The sequence below is a fragment of the Candoia aspera genome, chromosome 2 (assembly GCF_035149785.1).
Source record: "Candoia aspera isolate rCanAsp1 chromosome 2, rCanAsp1.hap2, whole genome shotgun sequence".
Lineage (NCBI taxonomy): Eukaryota > Metazoa > Chordata > Lepidosauria > Squamata > Boidae > Candoia > Candoia aspera.
Window position 1 is genome coordinate 149,914,571 of NC_086154.1, and position 18,370 is coordinate 149,932,940.

The 18,370-nt window shown below is 42.0% G+C and overlaps 1 protein-coding gene across 1 annotated transcript in view; it reads right to left on the reverse strand.

Moving 5' to 3' along the window:
• Positions 1-18,370, reverse strand: part of L1CAM (L1 cell adhesion molecule) — a 99,042-nt gene that overhangs the window by 52,392 nt on the left and 28,280 nt on the right. The window contains 6 exon segments of the mRNA XM_063293000.1: positions 2,156-2,267; positions 3,762-3,932; positions 8,034-8,156; positions 9,188-9,384; positions 12,484-12,589; positions 12,844-12,858. Of these exon segments, the coding sequence (XP_063149070.1) occupies positions 2,156-2,267; positions 3,762-3,932; positions 8,034-8,156; positions 9,188-9,384; positions 12,484-12,589; positions 12,844-12,858 (724 nt within the window).

An 18,370-nucleotide genomic window follows, 5' to 3' on the forward strand; every position in this document is an offset into this window, starting at 1 on the left:
TTTGGATCAAGAGAGTAGTCCTACTGACATCAGCAAGACTTAAGTCAGTCTTCCCAATCTTGCACTCTTCAGCTTTCTTGGATTCCAAAGCCCATCATCTACACCCCTACAGGTTCATTGTCTGGGGATGACAAGAGTTGTGATCCAACCCATCTAGAAGGTGCCAGATTAGTGAAAGCTGATTTAGGCCATGGTAAAATCATCCCATTGATGTAAATGCATTTGGGGTTATGATGGAGAACTAGATGACCCCTGAGATGCTCAGCCCATCAGGCTCATCTCCTACCGTATTCATTTATCTTCACAACGAACCTGTGCGGTAGTTTTATCTGGAGAAATGTGAGCTTGACAGCAGAGCAGGGATTGGCTTGCCAACTGTCTCAGCAAGGCACCAAACTGTTTTTGCCTCCTCAGCCCGCTCTTTATTGTTGGTTTGTTGCTACCTAACAGCATAGTTAATTAAACCACTACTAAGCATGTAATCAAAGGGCATCATTCCAATTCTCAGCTGATGTTTTCCTTCTCATCATCAAACCAGCAGCTGAATGGCAGGAGGAACTGAAGCAGATGAACAAGATGTTTTTCTAATTACCACTGATGTATTTTGGTTTTCAGATCTGTGTTTCTTTCCTACTCCCAAGTCCACTCAAATGAAGGGGCGGTTTCTATGCGGTCAAAAAGGAAAAAGAGGACTGATCTTGGACCTGCCTCACCAAACCAGTAAGGAGCAAAAACTAAATAGCAGGCTCTGTCTTTTCCCACTCAACAGCTGGGAGTCAGGAGTCACAACCCCTTAAAACATACCCACTCCCTTTCAAACACACATGCAGACATATACCCGTCCAATCTACCAGTCTGTTCACAAGAGAATGGGATAGCATTAGGGATAACATTAGAAACAGCTACTGAAATCAAGATATCCACTTATCTAGTGGGCCATAACACTTTTGTTACCATAACACAAGAGGTATACCCAGCTGCTTCACTTGCAGAACACCCAGTGCATGTTCCAAGCTGCCTTCCTCAGGTTATTCTTTCCCCCAAATCTTCCTTTTACTTTCCTGATTTTATGGTGGGGCATGGGTGTCCACAGGGAGCAGGTTAAAAATGTCAAGATGGCGACATGCACATTAAAAAGGGGCAGGGCTTTGATTGCATGGTTCTGGCTGCCATCTTGACTTTTTTTTACCCCCTGTGAACATCCCTGTGCAGCCAGAGCTTTTGGACAATGGTGGCTTTTCTGTGCTGTTGAATGCAAGGTGTTTCAGCATTGTGACATTATCAGTTTTAAGGCCTGCATGAGGAAATTAGAATTTGTCTCAATGGGGCATGCGGGGATACCAACTGGTGAAACCAAGGGGTTTTTGAAAGTGACAAAATGAGGTTTCCTAGTAAAGAGGCGGTTGTGACATTGACCAGAGAAAAGGCAAAATGCTGGGGATGATGGGGTGGAGTAGGTCCCAGCCACTGATCTTGTTTCCCTTAAGGGATTTGTGGCAAAGAAAGATTGGTTTCCTTTTAAAAAAAAATCTTCAGTCAGATCTGCAGGAACAAAGAATCAGTGTGTGTATAAAGTCAGAAACATTGACTTAAAAACATCCCTCACCAGAAGCATGCAATTAGCAAAAATTGGCCACCAAAAATTACCCCTCCCATTTCTTCCTTAGGAAAGAAATGTGCATCACACTGTCTAAAGACAGTGGACGTTACATTGTACTTTTTGTCATAAGTCTCCTAAGTAACAATTATATTTTGCAAAATTACTGCCACCACACTGAGAAGGAGATCCAACAAAGCATATTTGATTAGTTTATGGGTTTAGCCAAGTGTCTTTCGAATCATGCACGAGCAATCCTTTGGCTAACGTTCATTTTCATTCATTTGTATATTCATCCTCCCCATCTCTCTCTGCAAGGAAGCCTCTCTAAACTCAATAGTAAGTAAGTAAGTAAGTAAAGTTTATTGTTGTAACCACAGGTCATAACATAGGAAACTCAATAGGACTCACATGGCATTAGAAAGAGACAGGATTTCACTGCCTGAGATGTTTTCAGCAATATATTTTATTTTATTTTTTATTTTTATTATATATTTCAGCAATATATTTTATTTTATTTACTTGTTTTTATTTTATTATATATTTCCAAGTACTTACAGTCCTGCTGCAATGCATTCCAGTACCAAGGGTTTTCCCAACAGGGCCACATAGCTCTTGCGCGTGCTGTCTGGCACAATTAGAATTGGTTTCTGGTACGAGAAAGTGTTGGCTGTGGAAGAGAAAGAAGAAAAGAATTACTGCACATCAAAAGGCCAGACAGCAGCAGAAAAAACCTGCACGGATGGCCTAGGCCAACACAAGTGGCTGAACTTTTGGCTTTTGGCTGACTTTGCATTCATATTCTGAGGGTAAAGAGTGTGTTGGCGGCTCAGCTAACTTACAAGGAGAGGCAGTCTGACTCACACTCCTTCACAAAGCCTTCCTCCACCTCATGCTTTTCAAATTAAGTTGTGACCCAGCCATTAGCTATTCCCTTGGACATGTCTTCCTCTTTTACTTTCACAACAGCTTGGTGAGGTATGTTAGGCAGAGAGATAAGAGACCACCTGAAAGTACCCGCAATGAGCAATGTGACCGTGAAGATTTGAACTTAGTGTCCCCAGTTTTATTATTGATCTAACCACTGCACCATATTGTCTCTGTCATTGCTAGTAACATACAAAAACGTTCTACATCACTTCTCTAAGTCTTCATGTTTGGTGTAGTTTCTTGCTATCTCTGATAAATCACTTAGTTAGCATTATGTAATGATAATAAATAATAAACAATTTCCTTCTATAATCCACTGCTACAAAACTCAGAGTTTTAAACTTTGCATGAATATACCCGATTAGTTCACAAACCCTGCCTCCACATCTTTGATTCACTTATCTCTGAGCCCCCTAAGCAATTGATTTTTGCTACCAAATATTAAATGTTTTAAATTTTTTAAAAAAAGAATAGTTCCACCTTATTCTGCATTGATCAGATGCATTTTGACTAATGTGTCCTTGAGGAAGATAATGCAGGATGCAGAACAACAGCCTTTCAATTACAGGAAGGCAGATTTTGGTTCAATGTTATGTGAAAATTCCTAATGGTAAGAACTATTTGATAATGGAATTAACTGTCAGGAGAGTTCTCCTCGCTGGATGTGTTCACTCAGAAGTTGGACAGCTATTAAATGGGGATACTTTCATTTGGATGCTGGCACTGATCAGTGAACCAATAGCCCAGATAGGCCCTTCCAGCTCTATGATTCAATGAACAGCAACACTGTACAAATATTGGCCATGAGGTACCAAGTGGGAAATATCAAAGAACAGTATTGGGGATCAAATGCTTCAGCTTTACTCAATCTGTTGTCCATTAGATGCTTAGACTTTAACTCCCATGGAAGTCTAGCACATCTGGAGGCCAACAAGTAGGGGGAAACTGAAATACTAAATTTGAAGCAAATAACTGACAACCTACAGCAAAATCCATGGATGGAGTCTGACGAAGATTGCAGGCAAGAATTCATCCCATAATATTGCACATTTCCACAATCCCAGCTTAGTCTCCAGGAAGTACACATCTTCTCAGTTCATGTTAAGAGCATAAATTAAGCTGGGTGGGCAGAAGGTCAGGATAAAAAATGTGGCTGATGTCTCCCTGTAATAGCCAACTACTTCCTCACCCCACAACATGGAGCACCTCAACATAGGGTATCCTGAAGACTTACTGGGGATGACTTTTAGTTCAATAGGTTCTTTCTGGATAATGAGTCGGGGACCCTGGAAATGGGCATTGCAAATATAGTCAGGTTGACTATCCTTCATCTGTACATTGGCAAAGTAGAGGTTTCCATCCTGGCCCACAGTGACTCGTTCATCTTGGGCAATGTGCTCAATCTCTGTGGGAAGAGAGAGGTGAAGGAGAAGAAGCAAATGAGGCACAGCAAAGGAGAAAGAGTTCTCGTAAGACAGCCAAATGCCAAACCACTTTGCTTCTCGGCCCGAGCATCCTTGAGAGGAAAGAAAGCAAACTGATTCTATTCCTTCTAAGTCATAATGATCACCCTCATGTGGAGATTTTGGAGGAGGTAGTCACAGCAGAGGAACTCTCTTCTTTACCATGTTTCAGAAGTGGACTTTGACTTCCAAAACAGGTTCCAGAGTCTTGGGAGCAACCACAGTGCAAATTAATCCCTGAGAGTGGAGGATTGGACCCAAGTTCTTTCCAGTAAAACCTTCTCTTTTCAACAAAACCCAATTAGATGTCTCTGAGAAGTTTACAGAAAGCCCTTTCCTCTCTCTTGCTTTCCCATATGTTCTTCCCAGTTGGCATGTAATATGATCTGAGATGATCCCAGCAGCCAGCTCCAAGCAAAACACCATGCTTAGTTCATTTCGCTATATTTCCATAGGCAACCGTATAGCTGGTTCCATATATTTAATCAGATTATCTATAAGAGTCTTCAGCAAAGGATCGTTACCTTGTCGTGGTGCTGGAGCTTGAGCACCTCAATGATGCCATGAGCTAAACCGTGAAGGGCCACCCAAGACGGGAAGGTCATGACAGAGAAGTCAGACTAAATGCGATCCCTGGGGAAGGTAATGGCAACCCACCCCAGTATTCTTGCCGTGAAAACTAAATGGATCAGTACAACCAGAGATATGTCAGTATACCATCGGAAGATGAGACCCTCAGGTCGGAAGATGGTCAAAATGCTACTGGGGAGGAACAGAGGATGAGTTCAACTAGCCCCAGACGTGATGACACAGCTAGCTCAAAGCCGAAAGGACGGCTAGCGGCCGACGGTGCTGGTGGTGAATGGCGAATCCGATGTTCTAAGGATCAACACACCATTGGAACCTGGAATGTAAGATCTATGAGCCAGGGCAAATTGGATGTGGTTATTGGTGAGATGTCAAGATTAAAGATAGACATTTTGGGCGTCAGTGAACTGAAATGGACTGGAATGGGCCACTTCACATCAAATGACCACCAGATCTACTACTGTGGACAAGAGGACCACAGAAGAAATGGAGTAGCCTTCATAATTAATAGTAAAGTGGCTAAAGCAGTGCTTGGATACAATCCAAAAAACGACAGAATGATCTCAATTCGAATTCAGGGCAAGCCATCTAACATCACAGTGATCCAAATATACGCCCCAACCACAAATGCTGAAGAAGCTGAAGTAGAGCAGTTCTATGAGGATCTGCAGCACCTACTGGACAACACACCTAAAAGAGATGTTATTTTCATCACGGGAGACTGGAATGCTAAGGTGGGCAGTCAAATGACACCTGGAATTACAGGTAAGTATGGCCTGGGAGAACAAAACGAAGCAGGACATAGGCTGATAGAATTTTGCCAAGACAATTCACTCTGCATAACAAACACTCTCTTCCAACAACCTAAGAGACGGCTTTATACATGGACTTCACCAGATGGACAACACCGAAATCAGATTGACTACATCCTTTGCAGCCAACGGTGGCGGACATCTGTACAGTCGGTAAAAACAAGACCTGGAGCTGACTGTAGTTCAGATCACGAACTTCTTCTTGCACAATTTAGGATCAGACTAAAGAGATTAGGGAAGACCCACAGATCAGCTAGATATGAGCTCACTAATATTCCTAAGGAATATGCAGTGGAGGTGCAGAATAGATTTAAGGGACTGGACTTAGTAGATAGGGTCCCGGAAGAACTCTGGACAGAAGTTCGCAGCATTGTTCAGGAGGCAGCAACAAAATACATCCCAAAGAAAGAGAAAACCAAGAAGGCAAAATGGCTGTCTGCTGAGACACTAGAAGTAGCCCAAGAAAGAAGGAAAGCAAAAGGCAACAGTGATAGGGGGAGATATGCCCAATTAAATGCAACATTCCAGAGGTTAGCCAGAAGAGATAAGGAATTATTTTTAAACAAGCAATGCGCGGAAGTGGAAGAAGACAATAGAATAGGAAGGACAAGAGACCTCTTCCAGAAAATTAGAAACATCGGAGGTAAATTCCAGGCCAAAATGGGTATGATCAAAAACAAAGATGGCAAGGACCTAACAGAAGAAGAAGAGATCAAGAAAAGGTGGCAAGAATATACAGAAGACCTGTATAGGAAGGATAACAATATCGGGGATAGCTTTGACGGTGTGGTCAGTGAGCTAGAGCCAGACATCCTGAAGAGTGAGGTTGAATGGGCCTTAAGAAGCATTGCTAATAACAAGGCAGCAGGAGACGACGGCATCCCAGCTGAACTGTTCAAAATCTTGCAAGATGATGCTGTCAAGGTAATGCATGCTATATGCCAGCAAATTTGGAAAACACAAGAATGGCCATCAGACTGGAAAAAATCAACTTATATCCCCATACCAAAAAAGGGAAACACTAAAGAATGTTCAAACTATCGAACAGTGGCACTCATTTCACATGCCAGTAAGGTAATGCTCAAGATCCTTCAAGGTAGACTTCAGCAGTTCATGGAGCGAGAATTGCCAGATGTACAAGCTGCGTTTAGAAAAGGCAGAGGAACTAGAGACCAAATTGCCAATATCCGCTGGATAATGGAAAAAGCCAGGGAGTTTCAGAAAACCATCTATTTCTGTTTTATTGACTATTCTAAAGCCTTTGACTGTGTGGACCATAACAAATTGTGGCAAGTTCTTAGTGGTATGGGGATACCAAGTCATCTTGTATGCCTCCTGAAGAATCTGTATAACGACCAAGTAGCAACAGTAAGAACAGGCCATGGAACAACGGACTGGTTTAAGATTGGGAAAGGAGTACGGCAGGGCTGTATACTCTCACCCTACCTATTCAACTAGTATGCAGAACACATCATGCGACAAGCTGGGCTTGAGGAATCCAAGGCTGGAGTTAAAATCTCTGGAAGAAACATTAACAATCTCAGATATGCAGATGATACCACTTTGATGGCTGAAAGTGAAGAGGAACTGAGGAGCCTTATGATGAAGGTGAAAGAAGAAAGTGCAAAAGCTGGCTTGCAGCTAAACCTCAAAAAAACCAAGATTATGGCAACCAGCTTGATTGATAACTGGCAAATAGAGGGAGAAAATGTAGAAGCAGTGAAAGACTTTGTATTTCTGGGTGCGAAGATTACTGCAGATGCTGACTGCAGTCAGGAAATCAGAAGACGCTTAATCCTTGGGAGAAGAGCAATGACAAATCTCGATAGAATAGTTAAGAGCAGAGACATCACACTGACAACAAAGGCCCGCATAGTTAAAGCAATGGTGTTCCCCGTAGTAACGTATGGCTGCGAGAGCTGGACCATAAGGAAGGCTGAGAGAAGGAAGATCGATGCTTTTGAACTGTGGTGTTGGAGGAAAATTCTGAGAGTGCCTTGGACTGCAAGAAGATCCAACCAGTCCATCCTCCAGGAAATTAAGCCAGACTGCTCACTTGAGGGAATGATATTAAAGGCAAAACTGAAATACTTTGGCCACATAATGAGAAGACAGGACACCCTGGAGAAGATGCTGATGCTAGGAAGAGTGGAAGGCAAAAGGAAGAGGGGCCGACCAAGGGCAAGATGGATGGATGATATTCTAGAGGTGACGGACTCGTCCCTGGGGGAGCTGGGGGTGTTGACAGCCGACAGGAAGCTCTGGCGTGGGCTGGTCCATGAAGTCACGAAGAGTCGGAAGTGACTAAACGAATAAACAAAACATCTATAAGAGTATCAGTATCTTTCTTGAACGGCATAATCAAAGACTTACCTGGGACCATGTATTTGTAAAACATGTATGCCAATATTGCAAGTCTCCCATTTTCACCTACCCTGCCACCATTTGCCCCCACCCCCATCCATCCATCCACCACATACAGGTCCCTTCACTTCTGATGGGACTCTCTTACTATTCATCCAAAGCACCAGGCTTACTGCCAGCTCCTCTGGTTCTGTGAGAAAAGTAATCAGTCTCTGTGTTTCGGTTTGATCTGTCACAATCAAATCCACAGTCCTCGGAAAGACAGTCTCTAATACTCACTGCTGTTGAGCCAGTAGATTTTAGGCGGATCTGCACTGGTGGGTGGGTTGCAAGGTAAGACTGTGTGGGTCCCTTCTTCTGCTGTGATGGGTGCCACCTCCTCCTTTGGCCACTGTGGGGCATCTGGAAGGCAATACAGCAGGAAGTGAAGCAATTAGTGAATAGCAGTGGGGTGGAGGGGAATTGCCAAGGAGAAAAAAAGGCTACTGTAGATCGAGAGGAATTGTCTGCATAGTCCTATGGGCTAGATTCTTAACGTATCCAATGATTCACTGTCCCTCGGGAAAAATGTATTTTTAACAGGTTTTTAATCATTACTCAGTGAATGGAGATGCTTTGCCATGCTCAACCAATTAAAGCAGGGACCCACCCATCTGCTGTCTCGGAGAACTAGTAGTCATTTATACAGTAATGAGTTTCTTGTTGAGATGCAACTTGAACCAAGGACTTCTTGACTCATGGTTGACTTCTGAAATCTTTATTAATACAACACCCTCAATAACAATAGCAACAGCATTGTTATTATTAAGAACAGGCAGGTTTATTTTGAGAACCTCAGCCGAGAAGAAAAATAAAGGATCACTCTAATTCTGGAGCAGAGAGAGGATGCTCTTAAATTATCACAACTGCTGAAAAAAATATCCTTTCTGATATCACTGGGTGTCTCCTTTCCTCTCTCCCTCCAGCTTTCAAATCTTTCCTTCTTCCTTGACAGACGTGGGGAAAGCGAGGCTGAGCTGGAGAGAAGGAGGGGAGGAGGAGGAGGGGTTCCAATTACATCACATGACACCATGAAACCATGACAACTGTATCCATGGGAACAGGAGCAACTGGCTGCACTCCGGGGAACCCAGGCAGGTAAAAGGGGAAAAGAGCCAGGGATAGACATTTATTGCAAGGGGGAGGGAGAAATTTATTTCATAAAAGAATTGGGAGGGGGTGTATATATGTGTAGACATGCTGAGCTGCATCACTGTGGGCCCCAAAATAATTTTCATCAGCAAAGCTGGAGTGAGAAGCATTTCCGTGTGTGTGCATATGGGTGTGCGCAAGTGGTGCAGAGCTGGAGGAAGATGGAGAGCTGATAGACACACTTGTAAGAGAGGGAGGGAGAAGCAGGAATGACACCCTGGAGGAGGCAGAGGGGCACTCACTCTCAACAATGATGCGGCTCTCAGAACTCACGGCGGTGCCCAGTATGTTGCTGGCATAACACCGATACAGCCCATTGAACCTAGTTGGCACGTTCCCATTGTTTGCATTGATGATCAGGGTCCCTGAATCTTCCAGCTGTTTTATCCCGCGCACCTGGTCTGGATCAAACTGTTCCCCATCCTTGGTCCAGCGGTACCTGCCAAAAGGAGAAACACGAGAAAGGGAGAGGGTATGCAATTTTCCTACTGAGTTTCTGTGCTATTATTTCATAACCTCTGGCTGGCAGGTGGGTCTATATCTATAAATAACCTTGGTTCTCAGTATGCAGTGATTAAGGTGGGTGGGACTGGAGAGGTGACAGTGGAACTGCACGGTTAGGGGAACTGAAAGCAGGCAAACAATCATTTCTCTGATATGCACAAGAGCTGGGGTAAGGAGAGGGAAACCAATCAGGAGAGTTGCAGAGGTCCAGGTAATGTCAGGGACCTTTCCAGCGTAGGAGGGAATAATGGAGATATTAAGAACAGAGTGGAATTTGGGAGTATTGTGCGCTGTGAAATGTCCAGTATCAATACTGGAAATCCCTTCCTAAAATCAGTCCCTCTCAGGGCTGTTCACATACTTAGAAAAAGCCAAATTCACAGTCCAGAACTGTGATGAAAATTCAAGGATTTCTGCAAATAGATATATATTGTGGAGGTAAGCACTAACTGTTAGATTGCTTTGTTCTGAATCAAAATTGAGATTTAGGCTTGAAACAGAGGAGGGTTATAGCTGGAAAAGATGGAATCTATACAGATTTGTTCCTAGTAGAATGATTACTTCTCAGGATGTATGTTGTTACTATGCTGGCATTGTATCTTCAAAAAAACAAGAAATTACAGCCCTCCTCAGAAAAAGAGAGTAAATAGTGGGGTAATGAAAAATATGGTAGTTTCTAATCTAAATCACTAAAATCTGGTAGTCCCCTAAATGGGCACTGAGAACCAGTTTGGTGTAGGCATCAGTCTAGAAACCTTGAGACCAGGAGTTCTAGTCCTGCCTTAGGCATGAAGCCAGCTGGGTGATTTTGGGCCAGTCACTCTCCCTCAGCCCTAGGAAGCAGGCATTGGCAAATCACTTCTGAAAATCTTGCCAAGAAAACTGCAGGGATGATTGCAGGCAGTCACTAGGAATCAAGATTGATTTGAAGGTGGGAAAAAAGTGCATCAGCTGATTTAGATACCGTTTTTTGTTCTCAATATGCTTTATATGTATATTATCTCTACAATGGCCTTCCAAGGAAGTCAGTATTCTTAGCCCAATATAGAAGCTGGATGAATGAGGTTGACACTGCATATCTACTTACTCTTACACATGGAGAAAATTATAAAGAATCTGTGATTACCTAGTCCATCCACAGTCACAGAAAGGCACTGGATGATTTTGGGTGAGTCACTCTCTCAGGCCAACTACCACAACTGATTGTTTGATTGATTATGTGCCATCAAGTCAGTGCAGACTCTTAGAGACCACATAGATTTTTTTCCCATGACAATCTGTCCCCAACCTGGTCCTTCAGGTCTTCCAACAGTGCAACCATTGCCACTGTAATTGATTCCATTCACCTTGCTGCTGGTCATCCTCTTCCCTTTCCTTCCACCTTTCCCAGCATCAGAACCTTTTCCAGAGAGCTAGGTGTTCACCCAATGTGTCCAAAATAGGATAATTGGAGCCTAGTCATTTGTGTCTCAAGTGAGAACTCTGGGCTAATTTGTTTCATAACTACTTCAAAGAGTGGTTGCAATGGAGGAAAATAGGTCTTCTACTGTGCTTATTTATTTATTTGAGTGAGTGAGTGATATGGCCACCCATCTTATGAATGTGACTCTGGGCAGCTAGCAACATGTGAAAACAATTTTTTAAAAATTAACAGAGGATAAAAAACCTACAATAGTCACCAAGGGTGAACCCAAACAAAACAATTGACAAAAAACTCAACAGGCCATCTGGCCTCTTGACCCCCAGGCCCTGGAGCACATTCAGAAGGCCAGCAGGGTTGGGGCCAATCTGATCTCAGGGGGTATGGTGTTCCAGAAGGCAGGTACTACAACAAAGAAGGCATATTTCCAAGGTTCCTTGGAAGGCATATTTCCAAGGTTCCAAGGTTTCCAATTAAAGAATGTAAGATGACATTCTTTAATTGAAGGGACCCAGAAGGGACCCCACCTATGAGACCTAATTGGACAGGTAGAAACAACTGGGGAGAGGCTGGTTAGATATAAGTACATACTAAATAACAATACTATACTATTAGTCTTGGTGCTGCTGAACTGTAGCTACAATTCCACCATTCCTCATCTCTGCCATGCTGGCGGAGACATGGGAATTGTACATTAGCAACATCTGGAGATCCATACATTCCTTAATGCTTATTTAGTTCAAGATAGACCTGCAATTTGAACCAGGGACTTTGAATGATTGATATCTTTAATTGATTAAAGATTGATTAATCTTTAGCCTGCTCATCAATGCAACATATATTAAAAATAATTCACTTTCTTTTCATCAGTCATCACTGCTTCTGGTTTTGCTTTTATCTGTACCCTGTGTGACAATATGCACTTTGGTGAGTGACCTCTACAAGAAGGTGCCTCTTACTCTGACATCAGCCTTCTCCAAGTCTCTAAATACATTTACTACAATCCTCATAATCCAGCATATTTGGAGGGCACCAAATCGGGGGTGGTCTCTCTAATAATAACCTTTCCCAATATCAGAATGCAAAGAACTTCCATTGTAATTCAGGGGGAAAAAAGTGTCTCCAGGCCAAACTATATTGACTTGGGAGATAAATGACTAAATCTCCTGATGACTTTAGAAGGTGGGGGAGGGGAGTGGATGTTAAATTAAATTATGGCCATAGCACTGAGGAAGGGTAGTTAACCTTTTTTATTTAAACTGTGGCCCCAACCGAAATCCCCTCCCCACAACACAGCTGCTGCTATTATAGGTCAAATACCTGCCTTGGGAAAAGGAGCAATTTTAACCAGAGAAACCAAAGAACCAGAGAAACTGCTTAAGAAAAATAGTTAAATCTGTTTCTCCAGACCAATTCCTCCTTGCTCCTCCACAACACAAAAATATGTCTATTTTTCAACAAATAAAAGCAAGGAAAGATATGATTTGGCCTTTAGCTGTCAGAGATATGGACAGTACTGTCCTAAGATCCTAAGAAGAAGATTCCCACATAAAATTTTCCATTCAGAATGGAACTGTGGTAAGGGAAACAATATTGAACCTTGTCCATACTCACGTCACTGAGGGATTTCCAGTAGCCTCCCATTTCAGGACAACCTCATCAGTGGGATATAAGACAATCCCCTTCTCTGGTTGTGTTGTGAATTCAGGTGGTTGTTGCACTAAGAAACAGAGAAGTGGTGAAGAAAGTGAGCAATCAAAAATTCCAACGCTTAAGGAGCCACTGGTCCCATACTTTAAAGACCTCACCCTACCCAGGAATGATGTTAAAGCTTTACACTGCAGAAGGGGAATAAAAGCTTTGCAGTGCTGTTCAGATCAGCAAAGCAATCACTGACTGGTGCTGGGCTGCTTCTCTCCCATCCCAGCCCAATCATCATTATCATCACCATCACCCATTTCATGGAGGACTCACAGTTTGTCCGGTCAACTGCGTCAGCAAGAAAACAACAAAAGAAAAAAGAGAAGTGCTTATTAATGACCATTCCGTCAATCCTCAAGACCAATATAAGCATGTGGTTTGTGAGAGCAAGACTGAAAGGAAGAAAAATGCATAGCCACAGCATGATCAGCCAAATGAGCACATTTTAAGTAGGAAGAACAAGTGTGCAAGACAGAACCCATATGTGAGATGATCAAGTGCAAGTGAGAGTGAGCAAGAAAGCCAACTGGATGCCAGCATGCCGTATTCAGTGAATGAGATAGTGGTGTTCTTCTGCACCGTTAGAGAATTCAAAGCAAGGCAGCATGCAAATAGTACTTCTGTAGGACAGCAGAGTGGGTAAAAATCTGCACTGAGAGCAGGACAGCTGCAGAAAACTCATCTGATAAAGTACAGAGCCTGGAATATACATCAGAAGGGGAAGAATCACTTACTCTAGCCTTTGTATAACACAGATGCTGATGGCAAGCAAAAGACGTTTGACTAATGTCTGGTTGTGTTGGTTCTAAAGCCATGCCCAACTCCCAGGGTGAAACTAATGTGGTTTTTTGTTGTTGCTGTTGTTGAGGGGAGGATTAATTTTGTTCGTTTGTTTTCTTGCTTTGTTTCCTTTTCACACTTTTTTCATTGAGAAGAGATCTGGAAAGCAGCAAAGTTGGGATGGGGGAAGCTAGATCTTGACTGCCTACATGCTTCCCCCATCTCCTATCTTCTCTTAACACATGCTTGCCAGTTTAAAAAAAATAGGAAAACACCATAGTCTCAGTTCTAAGGAAAACTGCCCCTCACAACAGACTTCCCAACCTAATACTCTCCAGACATTTGGACTTCTATAACTCTCATTGGTTATGATGAGTCAGATAGTTTGTAATGAAGCCTGACACATCTGGAAGAGGAGATCAGGTCAGCAAATGCTGGTCTGTGGAGATTACCTCACACTTCTCGCTGCTTAGAAAAGTCATGCCTCTCGATGTGGCATTCGATACTTCTAAGAGAAAAGTCATTGAGCTAGACAAACGTGTACTCCCATCAAATGTTACCTGAAGACTCAAACAATAGGAAGGGGGATATGCTTTTTCAGTGTATTGTGAAATGACAGGAGACACATTTCCCTTTAGTGGCCAGTTCAATCCAGAGTCTCCTTTGCTCTCTGAATACTATAATACAGAGAGTATGGACAAATATGTGGGAGGGTAGAAGGGGCACCTGCTTTGAGACATATGATACAATTTTGAAGCCTTCTAGCGCAGAAGTGCAGAACAAAAGAATGCAAATGGAAAATATAATAATAGTACAGGTATAATATGCGTAGATGATTTTAGGTGGAAGTGGTGTGTGCATACATGCATATGGACATTTAGAGAAGACATGCAGGTGACTCTCCTTCATAACCGCATCCAGCTCCACGCATCTATATTTATATGTAAGAGATGTTCAAAACAGGCTGTTCCATTCCCCCAGGAAGTACTACCAGAAGTGTCCCAAGTTTAGAGCAACACATTTCATATTTGAAATGCCCGTTTCAAGCTGACACAGCTCCTGGTGAGGTTGGAACAGTGTCAAAGCCATGTTGGATCAGCCCATTTCAAGTTTAAAGTATTTTACATTTGAAACATTTTGCACACTTTACACACACACACACACACACCAGGTTTACCAAAATGACTAATGGGACAATCATCCTAAGAAATGCCTTTGATTAAGTCAGTCAATTGGGCCAACTCAGTATTGCCTACACTGGCTGTCAGCAGCTCTTCAGGATATTAGGACACACAGTTTTGTAGGCTTACCTGGTGATGTCAAGGTCTGAGTTTAGGATATGATGTATGCAAAGCACATATGCTTTGCTATAAAACCACAACCTATTCTCTTCTTTATTTCACTGCTCAATCAGCACAATGAGATGGTGCAGTTTCCCTCTACATTTTCATGGGGTTCCTTATAAAAAAAAAGTTGCCTGACATTTCTAGGGACAATGAACTGTTTCCTACAGGGCCACCTGAGTGTGCAGGTAGCTAGCTGATTGTGTACCATATAGGATTGCCAGTGGCCTGGGGAGGAAAAAGTGCTGAAATGGGATCCCTTAACAGCAATGACAATGTAGAAAACAGCAGGTGAGGTTTTCACAGCAGGAAAATAAACACTATTGCTTATGAATGTCCGCAGATCACAATGCCCTTGAAGGGAATAGTTTATAACCTGGCAGTCTTATTGTGGATGGGTGATGTGTAGAAAGAAATTTCCTATGCTGGTGTCTTTTCACTTCCTTACAGATCAAACATACCATGGATGAGGCCAAACATTCAGCCAGCCTCCTCAACCCCCTTAATTTAACAAGCTGAACTGATTCAAGTGTTTGGCTGAGTCAGCGACAGGTCGGAAAGAGGCGCTGATCCAATTAGTGGAAGGAAACGGTCTCCGGGGAATCTCCTTGCCTACTCACCCAGACATAAGGGGAGAGGAGAAGAGCAAGATACACACACACAGAGAGGGTGGGGGGTGGGACAACAATAAGGAACCTAAATAGAAAGGTGAAATTTTATGAGGTTAAGAGAGAAAGAGTTCATATCCACTGTATCACTGCTGTAAACTAAAATATGCAAGCCATAACATGATTCCAGAATGCTGTTGGGGCCCAAGGCAAGTCTCATAGAAATTCAGAAAATTAAAAAATGGGAAATGGAAGAAAGTTCTTGAGTTTATTAGGGAATTGATCTTTATTTAGAATTAGAAGTGATTTTGATTTGATTTCTGAAAAGACTGGAGAACGGACCTCCAAATATTATACTATAGCTATTATCAGTAGCTAAAACTTTAATAAAAATGTGTTGGCTTTGAGAAAAAAAACTAATTTGCATACACTTTATGGCATGTGAAAAAAATAAAGTTAATGCACTATCATTTATAATGGGACATACTTTTAATAAATAGGATTATATTGCATACGCACTGAATCAGAGTATGAATATTCTAAACTGTGGATGTTTGTAACCAACGTAGCAATGCTGAGACCCACAAGCAATTCAGTTAATGGGTTAAACAGAAAGAGTGCTGTTTCTTTCCCTTCTCAGTTGATCATTAGGTTATTTTGTTTTTTCTGAATCAAGGACATGAAAATTGTAGGGTTTGAAGTGTCAGTACAGTTTTCCCCAAAACTGGTGCCTTCTGGATGGCTGCACTGGCTAGGGATTATGGGAGCTGAAAACCTACATATCTGTGCCAGCACAAATCAATGACTGAGTTCACAGATCACAACTAAATTATAATGTAATTTGTTTATAATTTAGTGCATTGTGTGAATCTAGCCACTAGCTTGTAAACCTTGGTTTACAGCTTAGAACTGTGTATCAACACAGCCATTCAGAAGTATAACTAAGTTTGGTCTAGTGGTTAAGGTGCTGGGCTAGGATCCAGGAGACTGAGAGTTCTAGTCCCGCCTAAGGCATGAAAGCCGGCTGGGTGACCTTGGGCCAGTCCCCCTCTCTCAGCCCAACTCACCTCACAGGGTTGTGGTTGTGGGGAAAATAGGAGGAGGAAGGAGTATTTGGTATGTTCGTCGCCTTGAGTTATTTATAAAAATAATAAAGGCAGGATAGAAAACTAATTAACTGATTAAAATAAAATAAGCAACCAAACTCATAAAGTAGGAAGTTTATTTTATGACTCTGCTTATAAATCCAGCCATATCCAGCCTTCTTTTGGCGATTTCATGCCAAAAATGGGTCATCTTGCTACTGGATTTCTGCAATGCCATCTTGGGGTTCTTTGGGGGCTATAGCCATTATAGGTGAATTAAAATGTGTCTCTGTCCCCCAGTCTTGCAATTAATTATTTACTGAGCTACAAGAGGAATCTAAAATCAAGAATGGACCAGAATCTCTATTTCTTATTTAGGTTTTTTTTTTTAATTGTAATTTAACCATCATACTACTGTGGTTTCCATTAATCATTCTGGATTAGACATTGTCCCCCTATCTTGATTCCTGGGCACTGTCAGTAACAATTAGTATCTCAAAAATGGAGCCATTAGGGTTTGTTCCAAAACATGTACATGCAAAGATGGGTGTCACCAAAATTTTGTCACCACAAATGCATAAAGCCCAGCATCTACATATGAATTTTCTCATTTGCTCAAGTCCACTTCTAAAGCCTTGCACTGAGTAACTAGAATAAAAAAGTCAGGCTAACACCATCAAGGAAGAAGCTTTTCAGTATTCATACAGTACCCTCAGCACAGAATTACTTGACACTAAAGATTCATCAGGCTGGCTTCACCTTGGTCCTTCATATCCTATTCAAAAACTTCATATTTATTCTGTGGAGCCATTGTAGGAGTAGGCAACACAGTGCTTGTGGACATCTCACCTGGCTCCTATCAGACTCCTTGCCCCAATTGATTTTTTAAAGACGCCTTTGATACAATCATCCTCATCCTTATGAAGCTGACATGCTACAAAATAAGGCTCCAACTTCTAGCTCATTTTTATTTAGAAGCACACATGTTCCTTTTCTATACTGAGTCAGACTTCCACAACCTCCAGATGGTTAGATTCCAACTTACACTGAGTAGAGATAAAGTTCAGCCCTCCTTTTACCCACGTCTCTTTTGCACTAAATGAAAATCCACCTTTGAACAAACTTTTCTCCCACTATCACAACCAAAAGTATGAACAATATCTAACAGAGCTGTTGCCAGAAGAGAAAGGACCAGTTTTGTTCCACAGACTTAGAGAGTAAAAAAAAAAGATTTTAAAAAAACATCAGAGACCTCTTTTATCCATTGTTCTCCTCTGCTCTAACCTACACTTTCACTAATTGGGCAGGACATAAGAATTAATGCTTATTAGGCGTACCACTGTGAGATAAAACCTCGTGAAGGGATGCTATACATGGGAGCAGCAGAGGCTAACCTTGCACGCTCTGCCCAGTATTAAAAGACAATACCAGCTTCCAGGTCTCTGTGTGCTGTCCTTGGTACTGAAAGCGGGTCTGCCTAAAAGGCTTGTTGGGAGGAACCAGCAAGAAGATTCAAAAATACCACTGAAATCCGTATGCAAAGGACAAGAAGGTAAGATTTGTAACTCCTCCTATATTTGGCAAATTATGCTAAGCATAAACGACAGTACTGCAGTTCAGTGGAGCAACTACTATTGCCATGTAATCTGGTAAATTGATGTTTGGATTTCAATCTGGAATGTGCTCCATATCATATAAAAATAATCCATCTAATATGGATTGTCTGATTATATAGGGCAAAGAAAGAGTGGTCCTGAATGAATGTGGACAGAATACTAAACGAAGTCTCCAGCACCTAACAAGGACATTTAGGTGTTTTAGTCATACAGAGAGTGAATGAGGTTTGGATTGCAAAACAAATATACGAAGAGCAAATGGGCTGAGAGGAAAGTTACAGTTGGATGGAGTTGATAAGATTATCAAAAAGAGAGGTAAGAATCAAAGAACAAAAGGCAGTGTACAAATCAGTGAATAAATATGGTAG